The sequence below is a fragment of the Marmota marmota genome, unplaced genomic scaffold (assembly GCF_001458135.2).
Source record: "Marmota marmota marmota unplaced genomic scaffold, marMar, whole genome shotgun sequence".
In the NCBI taxonomy this organism is placed as follows: domain Eukaryota; kingdom Metazoa; phylum Chordata; class Mammalia; order Rodentia; family Sciuridae; genus Marmota; species Marmota marmota.
In genome coordinates, this window is record NW_026000185.1 from 8,166,710 (window position 1) to 8,192,034 (window position 25,325).

The 25,325-nt window shown below is 60.5% G+C and overlaps 1 protein-coding gene across 6 annotated transcripts in view; it reads left to right on the forward strand.

The window, feature by feature from the left end:
* Positions 1-18,570, forward strand: part of Lmf1 (lipase maturation factor 1) — a 58,303-nt gene extending 39,733 nt beyond the window's left edge. For 2 of the 6 annotated variants that reach the window (XM_048789418.1, XM_048789422.1), the window contains 6 exons: positions 1,250-1,315; positions 6,799-6,966; positions 11,074-11,260; positions 11,539-11,692; positions 11,841-12,024; positions 14,753-18,570. In XM_048789418.1, the coding sequence (XP_048645375.1) occupies positions 1,250-1,315; positions 6,799-6,966; positions 11,074-11,260; positions 11,539-11,692; positions 11,841-12,024; positions 14,753-15,151 (1,158 nt within the window). In that variant the 3' untranslated portion in view covers positions 15,152-18,570. Of the gene's footprint in view, positions 1-1,249; positions 1,316-6,798; positions 6,967-11,073; positions 11,261-11,538; positions 11,693-11,840; positions 12,062-12,377; positions 12,491-14,752 lie in introns of all 6 variants that reach the window. The other 4 variants (XR_007342639.1, XM_015490987.2, XM_048789420.1 and 1 more) reach the window with 4 other exon arrangements.
* Positions 18,571-25,325: the final 6,755 nt, after the last annotated feature.

Here is a 25,325-nt window from a genome sequence, read left to right on the forward strand (position 1 = left end):
GATGGATGGGTGGATAAGTGGGTATTGAATGTTGATGGATGATGGATGCATGGTTTATATAGATGGTGGCTGGATATGAATGCATGCACAAAGGGTGGGTAGATGATGGATAGGTGGTTGAGTGGATGTTGGATGGGTGGTGGATAGATTATTGGTGGATGAATGATAGATGAACAATGGATATATGGATGATGGGTGAGTGGGTGCTGAATGGGTGAATGGAAGGTGGATAGACAATGGATAGGTGAGTGATGTATTATGAAGCATGGACATTTGGTGTATGGATGATGGACAAGTTGATGAGAAGATGCTGGCTATGTGGATGGATGTGCAAGGGATGGATGCATGAATGATGGTTGATGTATTGATGGATGCGTGAATGAAGGGTGGATGGATGAGTGATGAGTGGTGGATAAATGATGGATGGAAAATGGGTAGGTAGATGGTAGATGATGGGTGGGTGGATGGTGGGAAAATGATGGACAAATGGTGAGTGGATGAGTGGATATTGGATTGCTGGTGGCTAGATAATGGATCATGGATGCATGGGTGATAGTAGATAGATTATGGATAAGTGGGTGAGTAGGTGTTAGATGGGTGATTAGATGGTGGGTGAATGATGTCTGATGGATAAATAATGGATGTGTGGATGATGGATGGATGGATGATGAATGGGTAGATGGTATTTGATAGATGATGGATGGTAGTTACATGATCATGGATGACAGATGCATGCATAATGGGTGGATGAATAGATGGATGGTGGATCAATGGTGGATTCCTCATTTACAGATGAATGATGGGATGATTATGAGTAGTGGATGTTGGAATGGTAGATGAGGGATGGGTGAATGAGTTAGTGTTAGATGATGGAGGAGTAATGGATGAGGAGTGGATGATTGATGGATTGATGGGTGCATGGATGATGAGTGGATGGATGTGTGGATGAATGGATGATCGATGGATGTATGGATGAATGGATGGTGGATGTGGGGATAATGGATGATGGGTGAGTGGGTGTTGCTTGGGTGGTGTTATGGTTTGGATATTAGGTGTCTCCCAAAAGCTCATGTATGAGACGATGCAAGAAGGTTTAGAGGGGAAATGACTGGCTTATGAGAGCCTTAACCCAATCAGTGAATTAATCCCCTGACAGGTAGTAACTGAGTGGTGACTACAGACTGGTAGGGTATGGCTGGAGGAGGTGTGTCCTTGGGGACTGACGCTGCTTGCTGTCTTGCCTCTGCAGGGCCTGATCAAGATTCGTGGTGACCAGTGCTGGCGAGATCTCACTTGCCTGGACTTCCACTACGAGGTGAGCAGCTGGGCCTGTCCTCGAGGGGTGCCAGTCCCCATTCACTGAGGACATCCCTGCTCCCAGATCTCTAGGGTGGATCACGAGGCAGTGTGCAGAGTGTCATGTGCCTGCCAGCTGGTAGACAGGTGTTTGACCTACCCCTGGCTGCAGGTCCAGCTGTCTGGCTTTCCTCACCCTCTGGGGTGGCAGCTCCCCCAGCTGTGCCCTTCCCTGGGTGCACCTCTATCACCCAAGCAGGTGACTGCTGCTCTGTTCGGGTCCCTGGAGGCTGTACCAGGCCTCGGCCCAGGGCTCCGACTCACCCAGCCGTCCCATCCTGCCAGGTCTGGTGCTCGTGTGTGGGTGGGCACGGGGCTAATCAGGGTGCCACAGGAGACCGCAGTGTATCCTGTCCTGCAGGGCTGTCCTCCATGCCTCTGCCCTACTGCCACAGCTCTGAGGCTCACTGCTGGAGCTTTCTGTCAAGCTCAAGCCTGGCCTCCTGAGTACAGGGTGCTGCTGCTCCGGTATGCTGTGCGTCAATCCCAGGGTCCTAGTGTCTGCTGGCTGGGCACATGGACATCAGCATTTGTGCTGGGTTTGATCAGCATGCCTTGAGTTTATTTTTTAAGGCTTCGAGCCCGGTCAGGTCCTCCAGAAGACCTGACCTGCCTTATCAAGGGTCCCGCGAGCACCTCTATCCCAGGGTGGGATGCCAGAGAAGAAATATCTCGGCCTCGCCCATGATGGGGAGCAGGCTGCCTGCTGAATGGCCTCAGTGGGCACCCCTGCCCTGAGGACAAGGCCCAGAGACCTCAATCTGAGCAGTGAAGCCCAGGCTGGCCTGTCCCTCAGGGTCCAGAACCAGCATGGCAGCCTCTCAGCAAGGCTTTCCTACACTCAAGCATGGGCCAGTGGCAGCAGGTGCTGTGGACATGGGGCGTCTGCAGGTCAGGGTTGGCAAACCTGGGAACTGTCGGGATGCCACTGCAGTAGAAGCAGGTACACCAGCCAGGCCCTGCCAGAGAGCCCAGGGCGTGCTCCTGCACCCAGGACATGCACTCCAGAGAACACCTGCATTCTGCAGCCAGGGCTCTTGTCCACTTACCTGGTTGTGCACTCCACTGTACATGTGGGACTCATCTCTGAAACAGCGAGGATCCCCGCCCCTCCCCAGGACCCAATTGGCCAGGATGCATGCGTGGGGGCAGGCTTTCTGTGGGACAGGGTCACGTCCATGGAAGCCCTGTGGTCACTGCTGCACTTAGTGCAGGAGGGTTGGGAGAAAAGACTGAAAATCTGTCAGGGCTGCTTTGAACCTGCCAGAGGCCCGGGGTGAAGGGAGCCCCTTCCTCGCGCGGGTCAGCCATGCTGCTCTGGGGTCCTGCCATGCCAGCCACCAGCTCTCCTGGCCCAGGCTAGGCCCTGTGATGCTGGCTGGCCCAGGGGCTCCAGAAGGACAGCCATGGGTCAGTCCCCTGGGTGAGGACTACTGGGGGCCAGTGCTTGTGCCCTCTGTGTGGCTGTTGGCCTGGGGTGCAGGCTGGGTTCTGACCTGTGCTGTCTGCAGAGGGCGTGTCATGGGCCCAGCCCTGGCTAGGGACTAGACTTGGCACAGAAGCATGCCCTGAGGGCTGGCAGAGGGTGCTTGTCCTGACTAAGACTGGGGAAGGGGTCAGCTGGGCAGCTCAGCTGGCCCTGGATGTCAAGCAGGCCTAACTGGCCAGGGTCAGGACCAAGAGGCTGGGGTGGGCTCTGAGCACGGACTGCGTCTCAGAGCTCCTTTCCCTCTGGTAGGACCTTGGCTTCCACCTCTTGTCAGTCCAGGTCTCCACACCCATGGCCCACCCTTTCACAGTGTCTAGTTGTAGAGGGGACAGAGCCTCCATCTCACCTGCGCCCACCACTTCTGGGGCTCATCCTTTGCAGGGTGCGGCCCCACGTGCTCTGCCCTCCCACGCGGACTTGCTGCCTGTACTAGCTGGGTGCAGGCTGGTGCTGAGCTCAGGGTGTGCTTCTGGGTGTCCCGGTCAGCACTCTGTAACATGCAGTCCTGCTGGCTGTAGCCTCCTGGACCACAGGGTGTTGTGCTTGGGGAGCACCTTGGATCTGTGGCTACAGCCTGTGGCGTCTGCTCTCCCCAGGAATCGGCCACGCGTGAACGGGGCTGCCAAGGCTGTTGCACGGGACGTGGGTGCTTTTTCCTTTCTAAGCATTTTGGGGAGTGTTTGGTTCTGTTCTCTGACTGTGCCACAGCATCTTCAGACCCTCCACTCCCCTCCTGTTGGGCCTCTTTGCCGAGGACCCTGTCGCATCCGTGTTTCACGGTGGAGGTTCCCTCTTGTGTTTCCCATGGTGCTCTCTCCACGGCTGTCCTGGGGACTACATCTGCCACGTGCAGTGGGCCCTCTGCGTGACCTGACACCTGCATGGCCTCAGACGTGCAGCACTACACACTTGCCATTGGTGTTGGGTGTCACACGATTGCAACTTCACGTGTGGCGAGTTCAGACTTGTGACCATAGTCCCTGAAGCTCGTCTGTCTCTTGACATGGAAAACGGACTGTAGAGTCGTGAGGAGAGCTGCAGGGAGGCTGCGCTTAGACTGGTGACTGCTCCAAGTGGCTCTGTGTACAGCATGGAGACGCAGGTGCACACCCCTCCTCCACCCTGCAGAAACCAGGGGCTGGTGAGCGGCTTTTACACCTGCCAGCACGTTGGCTGCTTGCAGTCTGTCTTCCCATAGGGTCAGGTCGTGGGGTGCGGGCCAAGGTCCTGCCTCCACGTCTCACTGCCAGTGTCTGCTGCACCGTGCACTGCAATCTTGAGGGCAGGGGCTGCAGCCTATGATCCTGGGGACTCCGGGGTTTGCTGGACCTGGCCAGGAGGCTCGGCTCCATGCTGTGTCAAGTGGGACTGCTCTTTGGGAGGTGGTGGCTCAGTGGGGCCCCATGCCCTGTCTGCCCCGCCTCATGCTGACTGGCCGCCTCCAGACCTCCTGGTGGGCCTTGTGCTGGGAAGTCCCAGAGTGCCCCTCGCCCTGCGGTTTTCCATAGAGGTGAGTCCTGCAGGCAGCCGGAGCTCTAGTGGAGGGGACAGACGCTTGCTCCCCTTAGTGGGTCCCTCGAGCTGGTGGGGCTTGGTGGCTGCCGTGTAGGAAGCAGCACCGAGAGCAGCTCGCATCAAGGCGCCTGCGCTTCCCTGGCGTTTCTGCATCCAGGCCCCATCTGCATGGCTCCGTTCTCCTTCCCTGCGTCTCTACTGCCTTGGGAGGCGCGCAGTGGCCGGGCAGCTCCCGCTCAGGCGAGCACTGTGGAGGCACCCCCAGAGCGGCCTTCCTGGCTGTCCACCCCTCCAGGGCCGGGTTCTGATCCCAGTAGTATCACCATGTTGGGCCTCAAGTGGTGCCCCTGATCTGCTCCTGGAACACAGCCACCCCTGCAGTTTGTCCCAAGGTCTCACTTTTTGGTCAGCATGAGCCACCTCCACCCGTCGGAGCTCAGTGGACACCTCCACATGCCCACAACACGTCGGCACCACGGTGCCAGGGAAGAGTCAGTCACCCCAAAGCAGGCGAGAGCTTGGGCTTCGGGCATAGCCCTGCCTTCAACACGCAGACGCCGACTTCCTGCAAAGGCCTCATACCACGCCCTGGGCTGGCATGAGGACCGGCTTCCCGGGATTGGTGGTGGTGCCCGGCAAGCAGTACTCACCACGTCAGTGTGTGCGCCTGAGATGAGGCATGGCGTCGCCATCACACTAAATCCCCAAGCGCACTCCGTGGTGGCTGAAGTAGGAAAATGGGGACCAACCATCTGTTCTTTCCCTGCGGGGATGGGCCCTCCAGCTCCCTGGGCTCATGGTTTTCTCCTTAAGATTGTCTCCTTGAGGGCAGATCTGCAATGCAGGACCTGAAGCCTGGGCTGTGCTGTGCACGTCTTGCACCTGGGGATGGCGCCGCGCCTCACCCAGTCGCAAGTGGGCGGCTCTGGCTCCCGGCGCCGGCTCCCACCGCCTGCCTGGGTGCCACTTCAAGGCTGCCGGCTCCTCCACAGCTCACAACCAAGCTTCAGTGCAGACAGTGAGGCTTCTGCCCCACGAGGGGTCAGCAGTTGGGGCATTGAGCAGGCCCTCTGTCCGGAGGACCAGAGGCCATGCTCCGTGGAGCCAGCCAGGCTGGGAGGGGTGCATCCTGGAAAACAGACCTCCTTGCCAGGACCGTCATGGCCAACACTGGCGACATCTCCCTCCCAGACGCAGCCAGGCCAGGGCCACTGGCCGTGGTCAACCTGTACCTGGTGTTTTATTCCATCTCCATTCCCCTCTGAACCTGCAGGGGCCTGGCCTTCCCCAGTCCAGAGCCCCTGCCCCGGCCCCCTGTAGAGTAGCTGTTCTGCCCCACTCACTTGTCCTCCCTACCCCATCTCGCTGGGATTTCCAGTGATCTGTGGAATCCAGAGTCTGTGTCACTGTCCCCATGCTCAGGCAGGTGCATCCCATTCCACCCTCATGTCACTCCTTAAAGGTTCTGTCCACTTGGGACACAACCCCTCAAATCCCCTTCTCCCGTGTGGTGGGGTCAGACGCCATAATCCCTGGTCTCTACCACAGCTGCAGAGTGAGCACGTGGGTCCAGGTGGAGCCCTGGTTGGGACGCCCAGTGCTGGTGCAGGAACCCACAGCCAAGGGTTCTGTCCCCAGTGTAGGGCCGTGGGTCACACTGCACAGACCAGGTTGCTTATTTCTGTGGGAAGCATCTTGGAGATGGGCGCCCACCCTCTGGGTGCACCTGCAGAGGGCTGGAGGGCACCCATCTCTCCCCATGGCATGGTTAGGGGAAGAGTCCGCTCTTCTCCCATCTAGCCAGCTGTGGACTTCAACTCAGGTTGGGCAAGTAGCAGGTGCTGCCCACTGGGAGGGCAAACACAGAGCCCAGGAAGTGGGGACAGCCATGGAGGCACTGTGGCCCAAACTGGCAGGGGCTCCTCACACTGAGGCTGGGGTGGCAGGAGCCAGGCCTGATGGGTGTCACTGTTTTAATGTTCTGTGGCCAAGGCCACACCCAGGGGAATGGCACCCAAGAAGACATGGGCATGCTCTTCCGGTCAGTTTTGTTCCTTCTCTGTGTGGATGGCACCCATTGTCTCCTGCTTGCTCAGAGTCACCTGATGTGTGTCGAGGGGCCCCACGCTCTGCACTCCAGCTGCTCCTTGTGCAGCCCCCCAGAGGCCACCTGCCATCTGCCTGTGGCAGGCAGTGAGCCTCCCCAGGCCCCCGTGTGTCCTTCATTTGGGCATACTGGTTCAAAGGAGCTCTTGCAACTAAGAAGTGCATTTTTTGTATTTAGATAGTGACAGTTTTAAAGCAGAGAAGGAGTGTGCTCTGCCTCTCAGGCTGGCCAGGTCAGCTCTGTGTGCAGGGCTGGGGGCGTGCCATCCTAGAGCCCCACCACCTGGATCCACTCGCAGCTCAGTGGCTCACAGGCCTCCTTGTCCCTGCAGACCCAGCCAGTGCCCAGCCCCCTGGCCTACTTCCTGCACAGGACGCCCTGGTGGGTGCACCGCTTTGAGGCCCTCAGCAACCACTTCCTAGAGCTCCTGGTACCCTTCTTCCTGTTCCTCGGGCGACGGATGTGCATCCTCCATGGCGTGCTTCAGATCCTGTTCCAGGTGAGTGGCCCCCTGTCCCCTGCACTGGTGCCCTACACAGCTCCTCCCAAGGGGGGACCTGGGGGGTAGAGAGGGACAGGCACACTGGACATGGCATTCCCCATGTTGTCAGGTTTAGCCCTAAAGTTTTTCCTTAAGTTCTAGAAGTTTCCTTTCACATGCACTGTCTGCACCAGGACTGGGATTCCTGGAGCTGGTCCCCTGACATCAGGTGGGTGCCCAGCCCACCCTCTGCCCTCCCAGGCTCCCCGGCAAGGTGCATGACCCCTTCAACCTCCTGGCACCCACACCACCTCTGGACAGGTCTCCTGCAGACGTGTCCACAGAGAGCTGCGCGGCCGTGGGCACAGTGGGTCTCCCTCTGTGCGTTGGTGTGCGTGGGGGTCCAGGCCCCTCCCACCTCTGCCCGCAGGCTGCTGTGGGCCTTGGTGCCTCGTCTCCCATGAGACGAGCTCTGGAGGACGCTGTGGTGTGAGGGGCAGTGTGTTTGGCTCTCAGGGAACTGCCCCTGGCCAGAGCAGCATCCCCTCCCACCACTGGCCAGCAGGAGCCCAGGTGGCACATGCTTCGTGGGTCCTTGTGTCACCATGCTGGGGCAAGAGCAGCTCCTTGTAGTGGGTTGAGTTCCTTGAGGGCCAGCAGCGTCCAGGGAACCAACTGGGGAGGGCTGTCCCAGCCAATAGTACACATCTGCCTGCAGAGCCTGGGGTGACCTTGTGGTCAGTGCGTCCTTGGGCTTAGTATAAGCTCACCTTAGATTTCAGGTGGCTTCCACCCAGGTTCTTCCTCCATCACTCGGGCTTGGGACTTACTGTCGGCCCCGGGCAGCCACGGCTGCCCCAGGACCCTGCCCTGGGCCTGGCCTGCTTCCCTCCTGGTGTGCGGGGCCACATGTCGTCTGTGGGTTGTGAGGCTGCCTGCATCGCGGGCCGTGCTCTGCTCAGCCTGGAGTCTGGTTTGGCTGACGACGAGGGGCCGGCTTGTCCCCGAGTCTGCCCAGGTGCTGAGGTGCAGCCCGAGTCACGCATGCTTGAGCACGTTCCTGGGTCTGTGGACTTGGTGTGGCTTCCATCCCAGCCTGGCCACGTGTGTCTGCTGTCCACTCAACTGTCCGTGGTCCCCCCCAGCCTGGTGGGCAGTGCCACAGGGTGCTTTACACAGAGATGTTCCCTCCTTGAGGCAGCTTCAGGGTTGGTATTATCCTGGGAATAAGGCTGTTTTCAAACTTACTGCCCCCAAAGAAGGCCATAACGCTCTCAGCTCCCGAGTCTGGACCTACGGCCTCTTTTCCCCTCATCCCCTATTCTCTGGGGAGCAGGTCATGTTTAACCAGAGCTGGCCAGAGGCCCTGCACAGTGCCTGGCTCGAACACTCACCCTGTCCCTGGAGTCGCCTGCTCTCAGTGTCCCTCAGCCGCTTCACATTGCTCTTAAGACCTCTCTTGGAGCAGTTTTGGGTTCATGGAAAGCCGCAGAGACTGCAGAGGCTCCCTATGCACCCCCCAGCCCCCACATTAGCTCAGACTCAGCGCCCACTCAGGGCCGCCCTTGCTGTGCTCTGTGGGCTTAGACAAACACAAGGTGACGTGCCTCTCAGAGGGCACAGTGCCCTGAGACCTGCATTCTGTCCGTTGTCTTCCACCACTCCAACCTGCATCTTTTCCTGTCCCCATATTTGCCTTTTCCAAAAGTTCGTGGGGCTGGATCACATAAGGTGCCGCCCTGCCAGGCTGCCAATCTGGTGGGCCCTAAGGTCCCTGAGTGGGGAGAGGCCCCTCCACAAGGGCTCTGGTGGTACTTTAGAAGTCCTGGTCCAAGCGCTCGCCTCCTTTCCAGGCCTGCAGGTCCAGGTGCATCCCTGGCAGATGCAGACAGGAAACTGCTGGGCCAGTCCTGGGTGCCTCTGTGGCCTCTGCTCCCTCCCATGGCTCACCGTGCACCTCTAAAGCAGCCAGAGTGCACTGCGGCCCGGGCAGTGTGCAAGTGGCCTTCCCATGTCTCTAGGGCCACAGTGAGGTCACAAGGCAGGCTCCTCCCAGGAAGCAAGTGGGCATAGGCAGGCTGGACACCAGCCTTCTGGGATTCCCCCAAGCGAGGGATGGGACCCCTGGCCTGAGGGATCTGCTGTACAGTCGGAGCAGGAGAAGTTGAAACTGGGCAAGTTCTGCCACCCGCCCTCAAGGAGGCAGAGACTCAGAGGAAGCCAGGGCTCTCAAGTGCCATCCTAGCTGGAGGAAATGGCCTCCTGTAGCTGCGGACAAGCAGAGGAGGCTGCTTCCTCCCAGCTACCATCCCAGAACAGGCCAACCCCAGAAGGCATGAGGTGGAGTGGGTGCTTCCCAGGGCATCCCTCCCACGACACCCCAAAGGGCTCAGCTTGAAGTCAGGCCCACCACCAGCCCTGGACCCTCCCCATGTAGGAGGGGGCTTGGGACTCTGAACAGCCCTCCTGTCACAACCACAGTCCCTGCGTCCCTGGCCCTACCTGTCCACGGGAGGGCACCCAGCACCCAGCAGCTCTGGGACCCTGGTCAGCCCAGGAAGCTGGTAGAGAAACTGCAGATTGGGCAAGTGTGGGGCTGGGCTGCTTGGGCCCAGGGGTTTGGTGACATCATAAACAGAGAAGAATAAGAATTATTTTTGAACTTGGAACCAGGAAAATTAGTTTTCCCAACGGATCCAGGGAGAGCCTTGAATCCACAGTTCCTAAGCTGCAATCATAGCCACAAAGCCAACGAAACCCTGCTCCCCTGCACGAAGCCCTCGTCACACCCGCATATATGGCCTCAGAGCTCCCACTCCTCACTAGGACTAGGCCGAGACCAAAGTCCAGGAGCGTGGGGCAGGGCCATGGGGAGCTGCCCTGGTCCACTCCCACCAACACAGCACAACTATCGGCCGTTGGGGTGGCACCAGAGCTATCCTGAAGAGGACATGCCTTGGCCCCAGCAGCCTGGATGCCGCACCCATGGGCTGGTGGTCACTAGCACTGTCCTCATGAGCTTGTCGTCCTCCTGCTGGACCTACCAGCATGGCATTGGCAGCTCTCCACATTTTCCTCTGGTCAGTCCTGGTCACCTCCTATTACTCTAGCAGGGCCTCAGCCCTACACCACTTCCTCCCAGCAGCCTTGTCCTGAGCAGGGTACCAGCTATTCTCCCCATCTCGGGCTTGGTCAGTGCTGAGCTGTGTCCATCCACAGCTGGACTTCCATGGGGAGGGCTTTGAAAGTGCAGAACGTGAAGGAACCTGCAAGCAGAGCAGGGACAGGCCCTGGGAGCTGGGTGATGGAGACCTCAGCCATGGGCTGGGCAGACTGCTGGCGGGACCCAGGAAGCCCTGAGCACACCTCAGCAGCCACTGCCCCAGGCTCCAGGCTGGATGCTGGCAACATTGCACCTCAGGGTTGGCACATGGCCCTTGGGCCTGATCCAGGCCAGCTCTTCTGGCATCAGCAGAAGCTGCCTCTGCTGTATCCACTGCAGGATGAGAACCCGGGGCTTGCCCCCTCTGCTGGGGCAGATGCCATCCCAGAGGGTGGCCCTTGGCTACACTCCTCTGGGCCAAGGAAGCTGCCTTCTTTTGAAGCCCAAGAAAGGCCAGAGGCTCCAGGGAGCTCTGAGGGGATGGCCGTCCTGAGCAGGGGTCAGGTGATCAGCACTGCCAGCACGAGGGCTGGGCTGGCTTTCCACGTTTCCCACCCAGCTGCCACCACCCTCGCTGGGCTTGCTGCCCCCTGTGTGGGCTCCACATCCACCTTTAGGCAGTTCTGCACCATAGGGTGGCCTAGTACAGGGCACGGTGGCACACTCCTATACAGGGCTAAGCAGGAGGGTCACAGGTTCTAGGCCAGCCTGGGCAACTTAGCAAGACCGTGTCTCAAAAAGGTTGGGGACCTAGCTCAGTGGCAGCATGCCCCTAGGCTCAACCCCAACACCAAAGGACAAGAAGGGCCTGGAGCTGACAGCCGGGGTGCACTCTAACTCTGTTCCTTGGGGCGTCCTTCTTGCTGAGCAAGGAAGATGTGGGCAGCTGCAGGGGATGGGCACAGAGGGCAGCGGCGAGTCCTGGAGGCCCTGCCTGACGCTGGCCCAGCCCTTCCCCACAGGTGGTCCTCATCCTCAGTGGGAACCTGAGCTTCCTGAACTGGCTGACTATCGTGCCCAGCCTCAGCTGCTTTGACGACGCCTCTCTGGGATTCCTGTTTCCCTCAGGGCTAGCTGGCCTGAAGGACAGAGCCCTGAAACTGCAGGACGAAGAAGCCCAAGGGGCCCAGTCCCGGCCAAGACACGTAGGTAGGACGCAACAAGGACAGCTGCATGCTGGACAGCCACAGGGCTCCCACACCTCAGAAGGGCAGGGGAGGGCAGTTGGGAAGGCCCCTACTGTATCCCAGGAGCTGGGACAGCCAGACCCCTACAAGGGATTGTGGATAGGAGGCCAGCTGAGGTGTCCCCGGTTCTCCTTGAGCCTGGAGGGCAGCAACCAGGTCTCAGGGACACAAGCCAAGGGGACACTGCTGCTCCTTGCTAGGCTTGGGAGCCGGCTGACAAGACCTGCCTTCCCTCTGCAGGCTGTGCTGTGCGCCGCGTGGTCAACCTCTCGCTGGGCGTCCTCCTGGCCTGGCTCAGTGTTCCTGTGGTCCTCAACCTGCTGAGCGCCAAGCAGGTCATGAACACCACCTTCGGCTCACTCAGGATTGTCAACAGCTATGGGGCCTTTGGCAGGTACCGCTGGCCCCATACTGGCCCCTCCACTCTGGGCCCAGGCTGGTGGGAGTTGGAGTCCCCAGCACCTCAGGTGGATGGAGAGCCCATACCCCACATGGCACAGAAGTGCTGCAGACCCACGGGCCCTGCCTCTGCCTTCCCACAGCATCACCAAGGAGCGGACAGAGGTGATCCTGCAGGGCACAGCGAGTCCCAACGCCAGTGCCCCTGATGCTGTGTGGGAGGACTATGAATTCAAGTGCAAGCCCGGTGATCCCTGGAGGCGGCCATGCCTGATCACCCCCTACCACTACCGCCTGGACTGGCTCATGTGGTTTGCGGCCTTCCAGGTGAGGGAGTGCTGCCCCACCTCTCCCTCCCTCCCAGGCATGCCCTGGGTGCTTGCAACAGACCACTGTTCTGGCTTTGCTGTGGGGTACCAGTGTTGACAGTGACATAGGCCCAGGGCCCTTGGCCCTCCTCCTGCTGAGCCTTCCCAGTGCCATCCTAGCTGGAGGAAATGGCCTCAGCAGGGTAAGGCTAGGGGGCAGGTGGCTGGGAGGGGGCAGAAGTATACACAGACAAGTGACCCTCAGGCCAGCAGGCAGCCCACATGCAATAGACCCTTAGTGACAGTGCTAAGAATGGCTGGAGAGGTGGAGGCACAGCCTGCACCCCAGACTCACGAGCACCATCCCTGCAGACCTACGAGCACAATGAGTGGATCCTGCAGCTGGCCGGCAAGCTGCTGGTCAACGACGCCCAGGCCCTGTCCTTGCTCGCCTCCAACCCCTTTGAGGGCAGGCCACCGCCCAGGTAAGCCCCTCCTGGCCTTGCCTGGGCTTGACCTCACGGGCCTCAGGCCATCTGGGAAAAAAAACCTGCCCGCAGGGCCTCTGGCCCACACCAGCCCTGTGCCCAAAGGGACCTGTCTGGCTCCCGCTCCAGCAGAGGTCTGCACAGTGACACCGTGGCAGCCCAGGAGCTATCCTCTTAGGGTAAGGGATTCACTGGAGCCATGGACGGCCGCCAAGCCCAGCTTTCCAGAGACCCCGCAGCCTCCCACACTGGGGTCTGAGTGGGAGCTGTGATGTGTGTGGAGCCAGGGAGCAGCCAGGGACGAGGGACAGCGCAGTCCCAGCTGGCCGTCCATTCTGACAGAAGATGCTCCTGTTTCCCCTCAAGAAGCCTCAGGGCAGCTGCACCGTGGAGCTGCCCACAGCTGGCCAGGCAGCAGGAGGGTCTACAGAGGCGGCAGCAGCTGCGTCGTCTGGCAGCCCAAGCAGGGGGCCCCTGGCCAACTGAGGCTTCTGGAAGCCCTCCCTGCACTGCCCAGCAGACCTGGACCAGCACAAGCCCCCAAGGCCATCGGTCCCCCGGTTTGCCTGTGGCCAGGCCTCTCTGGTCCAGGAGCTGTGTCCCTCCAGACTTGAGGCAGGTTTCTCTGACCCTCTGGCCAGGCTCCCACCTGGGCTTATGCCATCCCAGCAAGGCTGTGCAAGGCCACTGAGCTGTCGCAGCCCGTGTGCCGAAGGCCTGAAAACCAGAGGCGGTGGTGGTCTCCAGTGGAGGCTGGGCACCTGGAGGTGCCAGACCCAGCCTGTCCCTGCTGTGCGTTGGCAGCGGGCTCACTTCCAGGGGAACATTGAACATGGCTACAGAGCATGCGCCCCACTGCCTGATCCTCCTGACGAGGGAGTGGACACTTCCCTGTTCCCAAGGACAGCTGAAAGCTCTGGATGCTGCAGACACAAACGGTGGCCCTGAAGCAGGGAGGGTGGCAGGCCCCCAGCCACAGCCCTGAGGCAGAGGCTCCTGGGTTTTCTTTCTGCCTCAATAAAGATGTGCAACTCAGAGCTGCCTGCCAGCCAACAGCCAGAAGGTGCAAGGAAAGCTGCCTCCGTCCCCAGGGCAAGGAGCAGCCATCAGGCAAGACAATCACAGAATGACACCACTGCAGAGCAGTTGCCCTGCCCCAGGACCATGTGGGCCTGGCTGCATTCTGAACATGGAGCCCCTGCCCACGAGCTGTCAGAGGCTGCCCAGCAATGGGGGACACACCCCAGTGGGCAGTGAGACCATGTGGGCCCCTCCCAGAATGTAGGAGGTGACTCCTAGTAGAGCCAGGGGCCTGGTGCCGGGCACATGACCACTGCCTCCCAGTGTGACCTGAGGCTTGGCCCCTCCAGCAGATCCAGAGCAGGAGGTAAGGGAGATCAGGGACCTCGTGGCATCCACAGGAGAGCCAGCAAGATGTCGACTGGAGATGTGCCCTTCTGCAGACAAGAGGTCTGGGCAGCTGCCGTGCAGGTCCTTCAACCACTCACAACACACATAGTCCAGCGGTCTCTGGGGAGGAGAGTCAGGACCACTGTGCAGACTCCACTGCGGGTCTCAATGCCTCCCGCTGCAGAGACATGCCTGCCATGCCTGGAGAGCACGTCGCTGCCACATGGCGGAGTCCAGTGTGGGGAAGGGTGTCAAGGAGCCGTAGTTGCAGTCCAGAGCACCAACAGCCTGAAGGACAGTGCAGACCAGGAGGACCGTCGCCTGCACAGAGCACGCACACCAGAGCCGAGGGACCACAGCCGCAGCAGGGGTGACCTCAGTGGACGGCACGCCAAGGAGGGGAGTCACCACAGCCACCAGCGCTGCCAGTAGCCGGCTGGGTCAGGGCACGGCACCCACAGGGCTCGCCAGGCATGGGGCTCACCAGGTCTTGGCCCCATGCTGGCTCGTGCCTTTCCACATGGCCCCTGCGAAGCTCCTACGGCTCCAGGGCCAAATGCCAAGAGGAGGACAGAGAGCACACAGCTGCCAGCCTGCCCCACCTTCCTAGAGCCACACCCCTTCTCAGGGACACTGAGATCATCATCGCTGTGCAGGCCAAAGCACAGAGGAGCCCCCTTCCCCGGGACATAGCGTGTCCGCCATCCTGTGGCCCAGGGCACACACGGGCCCTGAGCCACTAGAGGCTCAGGGTGGGGCCTCCCTCTGTGCAGGCTCTGTGCATGGGCGGCCTAGGCGGGCAGGCATAGAGGCCACTGGGGGACTGACCTGCTGTTCCTGTCCCCACAGGTGGATCCGAGCAGAGCACTGGCGGTACAAGTTCAGCCTTCCTGGGGGCAAGCACGCCGCAGAGGGCAAGTGGTGGGTGCGCAGGAGGCTCGGCCCCTACTTCCCCGCAGTCCGCCTCGAGGACCTGGAGGGCTACTTCAGGGAGCAGGACTAGCCTCTCTAGGCAAAGCCACAATAAAGGCCCACGGACAGGCGCTGCTGTGTGATTCCCTGGTGCCCATTGCCACTTTCCAGGAGGGTGACCCCTGGTCTCCCACAGGGCAGCCTGGCACCAGGCCTCCAAGTACTGCACCTGCCCATCCTCTTGCCCTCACAGGGGACAGCTGCCCAAGCTCAGGAGCAGCCCCGCCCAGGGAACCGTGCCCACACAGGAGGGGACTAGGCCTGCAGCCCACCTAGATGGGCCCACCTCTATTATCTCAAACTCATCACAGTCTACACCTGTACCCCACATCCTCCCCACGTGGTCAGCCTTTGAGGTGTGGACAGAGCCACCGTCCTCCACATGTGGCCGTGTCCCCAGCCTCATATTAGTGACCTGCAGAGGCCACAGGGATGGCGGCACCATGCCTGGGGGTGTGCTGGGATGCCATGCTTCCTACTGGCTGAGTGGGGTGGGTCGCAAGGCACCTGGAGGAGCCTGTCCCACCCCACCCTCTACCCACAGTGCCACGGCCAGCCATTCTGCAAAGCCTTCCAGGGACAAGGTGGCTCCACAACAGGCCAGCCAAGCTGGGCACAGTCGGAGGAGCCCCCTGTGTGGAGCCCCTCAGCCTGCCTAGTCAGCCTAGGAAGGAACAGAGGGTCAGTGCTCTGGCTCCTGGGGAAATAGGCGCCTTGTGTCTATGGGGACAGATGGGCCTTGGAGCAGGGAGCCTGGAGCCAGCCAGTCTGCCCTTAGCAACCTCAGGGCTGACTGGCTGCCCCAACCCCGGGACCCTTCCTGGGGCCCTGTGAGGGGTCTCCGCAGGACAGCAGTGACTAGAACTGTCAGGGACTCTCCTCTGGAGAGGCAAGCCCTGGGGGGAAGCCTGCGGCCACCGCCCCACAGTCCTAGCTGGAAGGCAGGGTCCGAGACAACCAGCAAGAGCCATGGCAGGCCTGGAGGAGGCACCCTCCAGCCTGACAGCCCCCCCCCCAAGGGAAGGCCAGGGAGGGCCAGGCAGGAGCAGCTCACCATCCCAGACAGCCGCCCGCTCTTGATCGTCTGTCAGCTGTCTGTGTGTCTGCCAGCCACATGGAACCATAGGACGAAGACACCAGCCAGGCCTCCTGGGGTGCAGCAGGGCTCAGGGTCAGCTGGCAGTGTCCCCCTGGTCTCTGACTCCAGGTGCCCAGCCCTGTTCAGGGAGACCCCCACCCCAGGGTGTGGTCACTCTAGACATCTGCTCACCTGGGGACACTCCAGGGGCCTGAGGTCCTGATGGTGACCGCAGTCGCCTCTCCCTCACCAGCCCTACTCCCTGAGGAGCCGGCACATTTGTGTCTGCCCTCAGCTCCCCATGGCACTGTCCACGCAGGGCAGAGTGCCTGGCTGTACTCAGTCTGCAGTGGTCAGTGTGGGTTTTGGGGCACTGACAACAGGAGCCAGTGTGGGGTGGGTGGTGCTTGTGAGTGGGAGCCGGAGACCTGGGACTGTCACCCACTGAACTGAGGAAGCAGCTAGAGGAGCTGGGTGCCCGGGAACTAGCCCAGCCAGGATGAGCAGTAAAGACTGGGCGTCCCAAGAGGCACACAGATGGGAGAGTGGCCTGAGGCTCCACCAGGCCTGTCCAGGGTCCAGTGGCCTCGTCTACGGCAATGGAGCCCCAATTCTCAGGCTCTTGTGACTGCAAATAACGAGGAATAAAGCTAGAGCCCTCACAGTCTGATTTCAAATTCTGCAACAAAGCTGCAGTAGCCAAAACTGGCGCTGGCACAGGTCAGCAGCCTAGAAAAACTCTCACAGACAGCTGTTGACAAGGGTGCTGAGGTCCCAGTTTGAAGAATGTGTGGGCCCTTCACACCATGTGCAGAAGTTAAACAGGAGAAATCCCGAAGGAGAACAAACTGCAGACACAAATGGTAAAGCCCAGGGACACCCTAGGACATGGGACAGGTCACCAAACTCACCAGGACTGCATCTCAGAGTGGTGTCCAGAGCACCCAGACACCACCACAGGAGACAAAAGCCCAGCAAGGACCAGGAGGAGGACATGCACGGAGCCTCCTGCGAAGCAGATGCAAATCCCAGTGTGTACCTGGAGAGCACTGGCCATCCTTGGCCACAAGGGGAGCGCAGATGGAGCCCTGAGGACAGAGGGTGGACCTGCTGCCTCTACGGTCCCCTGGGACAAAGCTGGGCCCTGCTGTCACACTTCCAGCCATGGGCCCGGGAAGACTGAGGACAACATTCCCATCATCATTCATGACAGCCAGAGGCCTATCAGTCTACTGATGGGCAGACTTCAGCCACAGGAGGACCCTGGAAACTAGGTTCTGGAAGGGGCCAGGTGCAGAAGTGCCCATGTGACTGCCTGTGGCCACGTCCTAGGAGCAGTTCAGCAGCAGGTTGGGTGGCCCGAAGAGGCAGGGGCCACAGGAGAACGGAATGCAGTGTCAAGTTCAAGATGGCCGACTTTGCAGTTATGTCTGTTTTACATCCGGATTCTAGAACACAGTTCCTGAGTGTTCTGAGAGCCTGGACCTGGCCAGGGACTGGAGACACTGTACAGCACATCAACTGCAGTGGCCAATGCAGGGCCGCTGGCCCCCTTCTGGGTCTGGGGAGGACACAGGAGCCAATGGGGCTGGAGACTTACCTTCGCCGTCTTCCACCCAGTGGCTGGGCTGTCCGCATGTATCAGGCGTTGGCCAGAAGTTGGGGGGGGGGAGTCGCTGGGCCTTGCAGGGGTGGGGTGCCACGTCCAGCTCAGGTAAGGCAGCAGGGGCCACCTGGTAGCCTACAAACATGTACCTCAGTGATGCCCGCCCCACGAGCACCTGCTGCTGCCCGCTCAGCCCTCCCCCTGCCAGTCATCTCCAGGCCTGGGCAAAGCAGGCTGCTTCCTCCCTGCAGGCACGCAGCCGGCCCTGCCTAGGCTGGCACCGGGTCTGGACCAGGCAGCTCACTACTCTAGGGCTCTGCCCCAACCCCGGTGCAGACGATGGCCAGACCATGCCAGATGAGGTCAGCCCTGGAACCTAGTGGTCTCAGCCCACAACCTGCCTTGACTTGCTGGGCACGGCTGGGCCCTCACTTGCCAAGGGTTTCCTAGTGTCAGTGTGCAACTGAGGGACAGCAGAGCCCTTCTCCCAGCACCTGCCATGCCTCATCTTCTCCCTGACCTGGAGGCCATCCCTGCAGGCCTCAAGTAGCTGCACAGCCTTATCTGCAACCACGCAGCAGAGCTGGACACGGCCCAAGTGGAGAAGGGGAACACTGTGGGCAACTTGCCTCCCATATGAGCCCACGTCCTAGGTCAGGGGAAGACCCAGGGAAGATGTGGCTGTCATGGCGACCCTGGACACAAAATCTCAGAAGTCCCAGGAGGAGGAAGATGGGAGACTCTTCCAGGGGAGCTCTGGACAGCTCAGAGTGTTGGGCACCACCCACCTGCAGAAGCTAGGTAGTGACTCCCACAGCCGCACAGGCACTGCCCAGGGCCTCCCCAGGAGTGAGCACAGCCTGGGGGCATCTGCCAGGGAGAGCAGGAGCCAGGGGTTCTCCCACATGTGGCTGGCGGCACACCATGGCAGCATCTGATGTCAACACTGGCTCAGCACAGTCCTTCCATTAGAAGGGGTCCCCAGGAAGGACGGGGCTGGGGAACATACCAGCAGGGGTGTACGTTTGTCAGAAGCCACTGTGGTATAAAATAGGTGGGTTTCGTTTATGTCAGTTACACCTAGCTCTGGACAGGCCCAAGGTGCCATGGTCCTGATCCCTTCTGTGCAGGCTCCGGCCTCCTGGGTACCTGTGCGCACAGCCACTCCTAGATAAAGTCACTGGAAAGGAGAGACACTGCCACACCCCAGGAGGACCAACAAAGCTGCCAGCCCAGTCAGAGGCCTGGTGTGCAGGCAGCAAGTTAAGGCCACAACTGCTCACAGGATCAGGCACAGAGACAGCTCCCCTGCACTCTTCCAGGACAGCTGTACCAGCCTTACGCTGCCACAGAGTACCCCACAGAAAACTTGGCCTCCCTCCGGTAGGGCTGCAAGCCAGGGCCATGCCTGGGGGCCACCGGACTCTGGCCATGCTGATGTCTGCTGTGGACATCGTCTGGGCTCAGACTTTGCATGTGTTCCCATCACAGTAACCCATGTCACTCAGAGCCTGCTGTGTTGGGCATGGGGAGCCTTGCACTGGACATGTGGGAAGGGAGAGGGGCCCTGGGCGAACGTGCCCTCCACACTGCCCTGCCACCCAGCCTGTGCCATGCCCTGGTAACTCCGCTGTCCTTGGCTGCATTTTCCTAAAGTCAGCTCTGAGCTCAAGTGGCACAGGCAAGGCCCAAGGCAGCCTTGTGCCTTGAGCGCAGCCTCACCTGCCAGGCCAGCCAGGGAGGCTGCCACCAAGTGGACGGGCCAAGTGGGACCACACTATACCCCCCAGGTGGCAGGCAACACCCACTTGTCCTCAGGGAAGGTCAGGCCCCTCGCCTGGCTCCAGCAGGCTGCACCTGGGCCCCAGCACTGGTGCCAGCCCTTCAGCTGTGCCCTCCATGGTAGGCACATTAGCATCTCAATGGCCTGGATTGATAGCCAGGGAGCAGCTGCCTGGGCACAGGAGAAGGGGGTAGCCTTGCTCCTTGGGGTGGGCTGGGCTCCATCAAGTGGCTTCCTCTCCCCACATGGCCCCACTCACAACTGGATGGAAGAACACCAAGCTCTACCAGCAGTAGCCAGGGCCTCTGTGTCCCTCAACGTCCGCCCCGGGGCAGCCACGCAGCTGTAGGGCTGGGCAGCCAGGCTCCGTTCCTGCCTTTGCTGTGAGCAGAGGTGGGGCCAGGCCCAGGCCCATCAGTACCTGCCCAGCCCAGGAGGCACAGGCTCTCCACCAGCCCCTGGGGAAGCCCCTGGTCCCCACAGCTTGGCCCTTCCTGCAACTGTGTGCCGCATCACTGGAGCATCAGCTCCACCTGAGGATCGGCCGTATCCCCAGATGATGCCACTGCAGTGGGCTGGGTAGTGTCCCCAAATTCAGATCCACCCTGGACCTCAGGATGTGACATTTGGGAAGAGGGTCCTTGAGAAGAATTGAGGATTGGGAGGTCTGCAAATCAGTGACAGGTGCTCAGAGAGGAGACAGGAGGAGGGATGAGACCAGGGCAGGAAGGACAGTCCTCCCACCAACCTTAACGGAGGGTGGCCCTGCCCACACCTGAATTCTGACCCGGGGCCTCCAACCTGTGGGAGGATAAACTCTCCTGCTTGAAGCCCCAGGTGAGGCCCTTTATTGTAGCCCCCAGAGATCACACACTGCCAGCCTGGGAGCAGGTGGCAGAATGTAGCCCCGAGTGCCCTCAGTCACCCTTGCAACCAGGGCCAGGCCCCCCACTCCTGCTGGCCCCACAGAGGGCCGTGGACACTGCTTCCTTCACAGCCCAGTGCTGGGGCAACACAGGACAGGCCCAGGCCTTAGAGATGTTTGCAGGGGAGGCCCACAGGGCACCAGGGACTGATGGTACCCACTGGCGGGCGACATCACAGACACATGAGCTCCCTGGCACCTCTCTGCAGACAGCTGACAGCTTTCCCGTGTGTGGTTGGCAAGACCTTCCAGAACAGGAGCGCTCTGCCCGCAGCCCTGCCTGCTGGGATGTGGCCACACCTTGTGCAGAAGCGCCCCCACCCCACCATCCCCCACCTCAAGTCTATCCCGCCTGGGGCTGCACAGCCCACAGTGGGCAGCCTGTCCGTCCTCCCCATGAACACTGAGGGCACAGAGCCAGGTTTTCCAGACATGGGCTCTGGGCTGGCCTGGTGCAGCCTGGAGCCCTGGGGAAGCAGTGGAGGCTGCCAAGCCCAGAGGGCCCCCTGGTGGCAGTGGCCACTGGAAGGCCTCAAGGCAGCTCTGCACTGACCCGCCACACATCACTGCAGAGTTCTCCTGCCACATCCCCAGGGCCAGTGGAGGGCGCCTGAGGTCTCAGGCCAAGCCAGGGCTGATATCACAGTGAGGGGAGGCTCTGCGCCTGCTGGGGACAGGGACAGAGACAGCTGGGCGTCACCTGTTAGGGCTGGGCACCACAGTTGTGCTGTAGCACAAGTCCAGGACACTGAACCGGTTGGACACACTCCCTGTGCCTCAGTCTGCTGGCAGGAGTCAGGGACAGGCCTGCCAGCAGGGCAGATTGTGTCCTAGACCCCTGCCTAGATGCCATAATGCTCACAAGGCCCCTCTGGACCCAGGGATTCCAGTGCTGAGCCCAGTCCCTGCAGGCAGTGCCCAGGGAGCATCCCCCGGGGACAGGCAGAAGCTGTCTGGCTTGGCAGTGGGTCCAGACCTGGTACATCCCACAATATACCTGTCATATGTACCTGGTACATCCCAGGTTCTGCCCTGGTACATCCTCCCCTGCGAACATCTCGAGCATAGCCTGCTCAGGCCCTTGCCTTGGTACCAGGACAGGACCCACTGCCAAACCAGCAGCAGCCTCCTCCAATCCAGTGACAGTGAGGAAACAACCTTGGTAACAGCAGCAGATTGTCATGCTGAGCTCAGTCTTTGTGCCCCTAAGGCAGGGACCCTGGAAGAAGCCAGCAGCTATGCTGATCCCCACAACCTCACCTCTGAACCAAGAACCAGCAAGGGCCTCCACTGGAGGCTGTTCCCTCCCATCCCCGTGGGTCTGTGGGTCCAGCTGGGGCAGGAAGGGGACACCAGGAGACTGACCTGGGTGGCTATAGAACCACCATCATAGAGAGAATGGTGGACCTCAAGACATAAATGCACATCCTGATCCCAAAACCTGCAAATAGAGCCCAATTTGGAAAATAGGGTTTTGCAAGTATAATAAAGTTAAGAGATCATCCTGGCTGTGGTGGCCCTGAATCAATGAGACGGGCAGAGAGCAGCCACATGGCCACCAGCCACAGTAACAGTCACCAGGGGGGGGAAGGACCCCCTTGATCCCTGAGGGCACACAGCCTGCCCAGGCCTCAACTGCTGGCTTCCATGGCTGGGAAGGTAAGTCCCTGTTTGGAGACGTGGGGGTAGTGGCCTGGCAGAGTAGCCCTGGAGATGCCTGCTTTGTGATGGCAGCTCCCTGGTGGCCATCTCCCGTCAGCCTTGGGGGCTTAACACGCAGGGTTGAGACTCACTGGACACAGTGGTCTTAAGTTCCTCTACACACACATGCTCAGCACCAGGTAAGAAAGAGACCAGGTATGGCAGGTGCTGGAGGACCCCTGACTACTGAGGAAAATAAACATCCAGGTCCAAGTGGCCTCAAGATGAATCCCACAACAAACTCAGAGTCTCTTCCAGAAACGAGGGCACGAGGAAGACTCCCCAGTCCTTGGGTCAGGAAAGAACAGTCCATGAAACCACAGACCACGTCCGCGTCCCAGGAGCATGGAGGCCCAGGCTCAGTGGGGAGGGAGTTGGCTAAGGCACCCGCCCTGTCTAGACTCCAACTTGTAACGAGGCTCTGTGTTCCCGGCCTACAGTCACCTCTTCCCAGGGCCCACTGTCCCCTTCAGTGTGGTGCCCAGGAGGCCTGTGCTCGAACTGACCCCTTGGCTCCCAGCAGCCCCAACACAGTTCTGTCTCCTGCTGCCTCTAAAGAAGGGACCCCAAACTGGCTTAGAGCAGCAGAGTCACCCTCTGTCTGGAGCCCAGGGCCCAAGATCACCCCTCCAGGGCTGGTACAGCAGGAGGACACACAGAGAGGTAGTCTCTTCCCCACCCTATGCCACCTCCTTGGCAGGGCCCACCATCCCAGCCACTCTGGCTTTGGGCTCCTGCCACCAAATTAGGGGAGGGCCTGGAGGGTGGGATTTTGTCCTGATAGATGAGTGTGACAATAAGGCCACAAAAGCTCTAGAACAAGGATCATCTGGGATCAAGCCCTTTGGCAAACCATGGCAGGAATCAGGACCACACAGCCAGCAACCCCAGCACCTCACTGGAGGAGTGTAGCCGTGTTGTGGAGGGTCGCAGTGTCCCCCTGACCAAGCATCTCCTGGCATCACAGGGACGTGTGGGGTGCCCCAAGGTGTCCACAGGGATGCACAGGGGCGTGGGGCTCTGATGGGCAACAGTACGTCCCCAGTGCAGCCAGGTCCATGTGGCCCCTGCTCCCCTGAGCACTCTGCACTCCCTGCCACCTCCCACTCTCCTCTCTGGGCCCCTCAGCACATCCTAGAGGCAGCCACCTGCCCGGAGATCTGGTCCCCTGTGACCCCAGCCCAGCTCTTAATGCAGACTTACTGAGAGACACTTCACCTGCCAGAGCGTCCATCCATTTAAGTGCATCTTCAAAAGGCTCAAGCGTGTCCATGAAACAGTGCCCGCCCTGCCACCCACCCCTGAGCGTTTTCCTCACCCTGACAAAAGCCCAGGGCTACACAGCCACCCTCCTCCTGTGTGCAACACAGCTGGTCTGAGCCTCCTACAGGAGGTTATCAGCTGGAAGCCCTGGGCACCCATCGGCCTGGCTCAGGCGAGCTGCTGAGGTGGAGCCACGTGGCCAGGGACAGGGCCATCAGGAGAGGGCACGTGCGACCTCATCACTCCTTCAGCACAGTGCTGATGAGCACACAGAACCCCACGCTTCACCGCAGCTCTGGGCTCAGCCTGTAGCCCTGGGGCATGAGAAGAGGGAGACCCCACAGTCATGGCCCTCAGCATGTCCAACTGCCCAGCGACCCTCTGGGGAGCAGTAGGTGGATATGTGCTGCCCAGGTGCTCCTCACCCCCCACTGCCCTACCCCACCCATGCCCCTGTGTCTCCTGGAGGAGTCAGTAGTCTGTCCACCCCCTCCTATCTACCCCCAGGGGGGCCTGAAAGCACAGTCAGCTCCAGTGGTCTTGCCCAGTGCCCTGGGGGCTTGAGGGGACATCTGTGCTCTCTGCCCTGTGAGGCTGGCATGGACCTGGCATGGGGAGCTCCTCGCTTGCTGTCTGCCCTTCAAGGAGCAGCCAGGTTGTAGGCAGTCCACCAGCCTCACCAGGGCTTTGGCCTGCACAGGGCTTACCCTCTAGCGGCTCACTTGCAGACACTGGCCTTTTCCTGAGGAGCCGTATCTGCCTCCTATGCAGGCAGAGACCCAGGCTGCCCACATGGGTCTGCAGGACGCCGACTCGGGACTGGCATCGGAGCCCCTTGGACCATCCAGTGTGTTGAGACCAAACAGCAATGGGACCAGGTACCACCTCCTTCAGGGGACCTGGACAGGGCTATCACCCCCAGAGGCCTCCCTGAGAGGTGGGCCAAGCATTCTGGACTGTCTGGCTCAGGACAGGAGCCTCCTGGGCCTGAGGGCTGCTCTCCTCACCCCACGCACAGACCCCTCCTTGAGCCCAGGCTGTCACCCAAAGGGGTTTGTCAGAGATGCCCAGTATGACAGGCATCCCGTCCCCACCCCACAGCCTTCTTCCCCCTTCTGGCGACAGTGGCCCCGTCCTCAGCCTCACAGCCTGGCCCACGTGGTCACTGCTGCTGTGGGAACCAACCGAGGGATCCTAGTTGTAAAGAGCATGAGACACAGGAAGCCTGGTGGTCCCTTCAGAACACAGTATCCAGCCTTAATTCCATCCAACTGTAGCCATTTTAATTATAGCCCTTCCCTTTGCCCATCCCAATGTTAAAATTAGCCAGCTGCACATATTGTACCCCAAGTCCTCCAGTCAGGACGCAGGCCGCTGCCTGGCTCAGAGAGAGACAGAAGCAGGTGGACTGCGTGGCCAGGTTCTGCAGCGCCTCTGGTGCAGCACAGCTTGCCCGGCCTCCCACTTCCCATAGGGCATCTGAGCTCCTGCGGCTCCTCTTGCGGCTCCTCTTGCGGCTCCTGGGTGTTGCTAACAAGGGTGTGCTCTTCAAACACCCAAGGAGCCCGTCCCCACACTGCCCTGCTGTGGCGCAGGGTGGCCCACAATGGCACCTGCCTGCCACCGCGGCAGAACACATGGTAACAGACTGCCCACAGCCCAGCCGTGGAGCCTCCACACTCGCTCTCTGGGATTGGTGAGCAGCCGCAGCCTGGGGCTGAACAACGTGAGAAGAACGGAGACCCAGGAGCAGCTGCCCAGCACCAAGCCCCAAGCCCCAAGAGGCCAGAGGGGCCTCGGCCCTGCCACTCTCTGGATCTGGAGCTGCAGAGGGAACGTTTCTGTTGTTTCCTGTCCCCACCACGGGGACAGGCGCTCTGGGCTGCGGCTGCCCCAAGGTGCAGACCGGGAGTGGGGTGGATCGAGTCTGAGGCTAGAACCACCTCTGCTGGTCAAATGCCAGTGTGACTCTTTCAAATGATGGACTCCTGCGAGGCCTCCAGGAACCAGCAACAGGACACTGCAGAGACTGCCTGAAGAAGGGGAAACAGGAGCAGCCGGGGGGGGGGCCGGGGGCGCGGGTACGGTCCTATC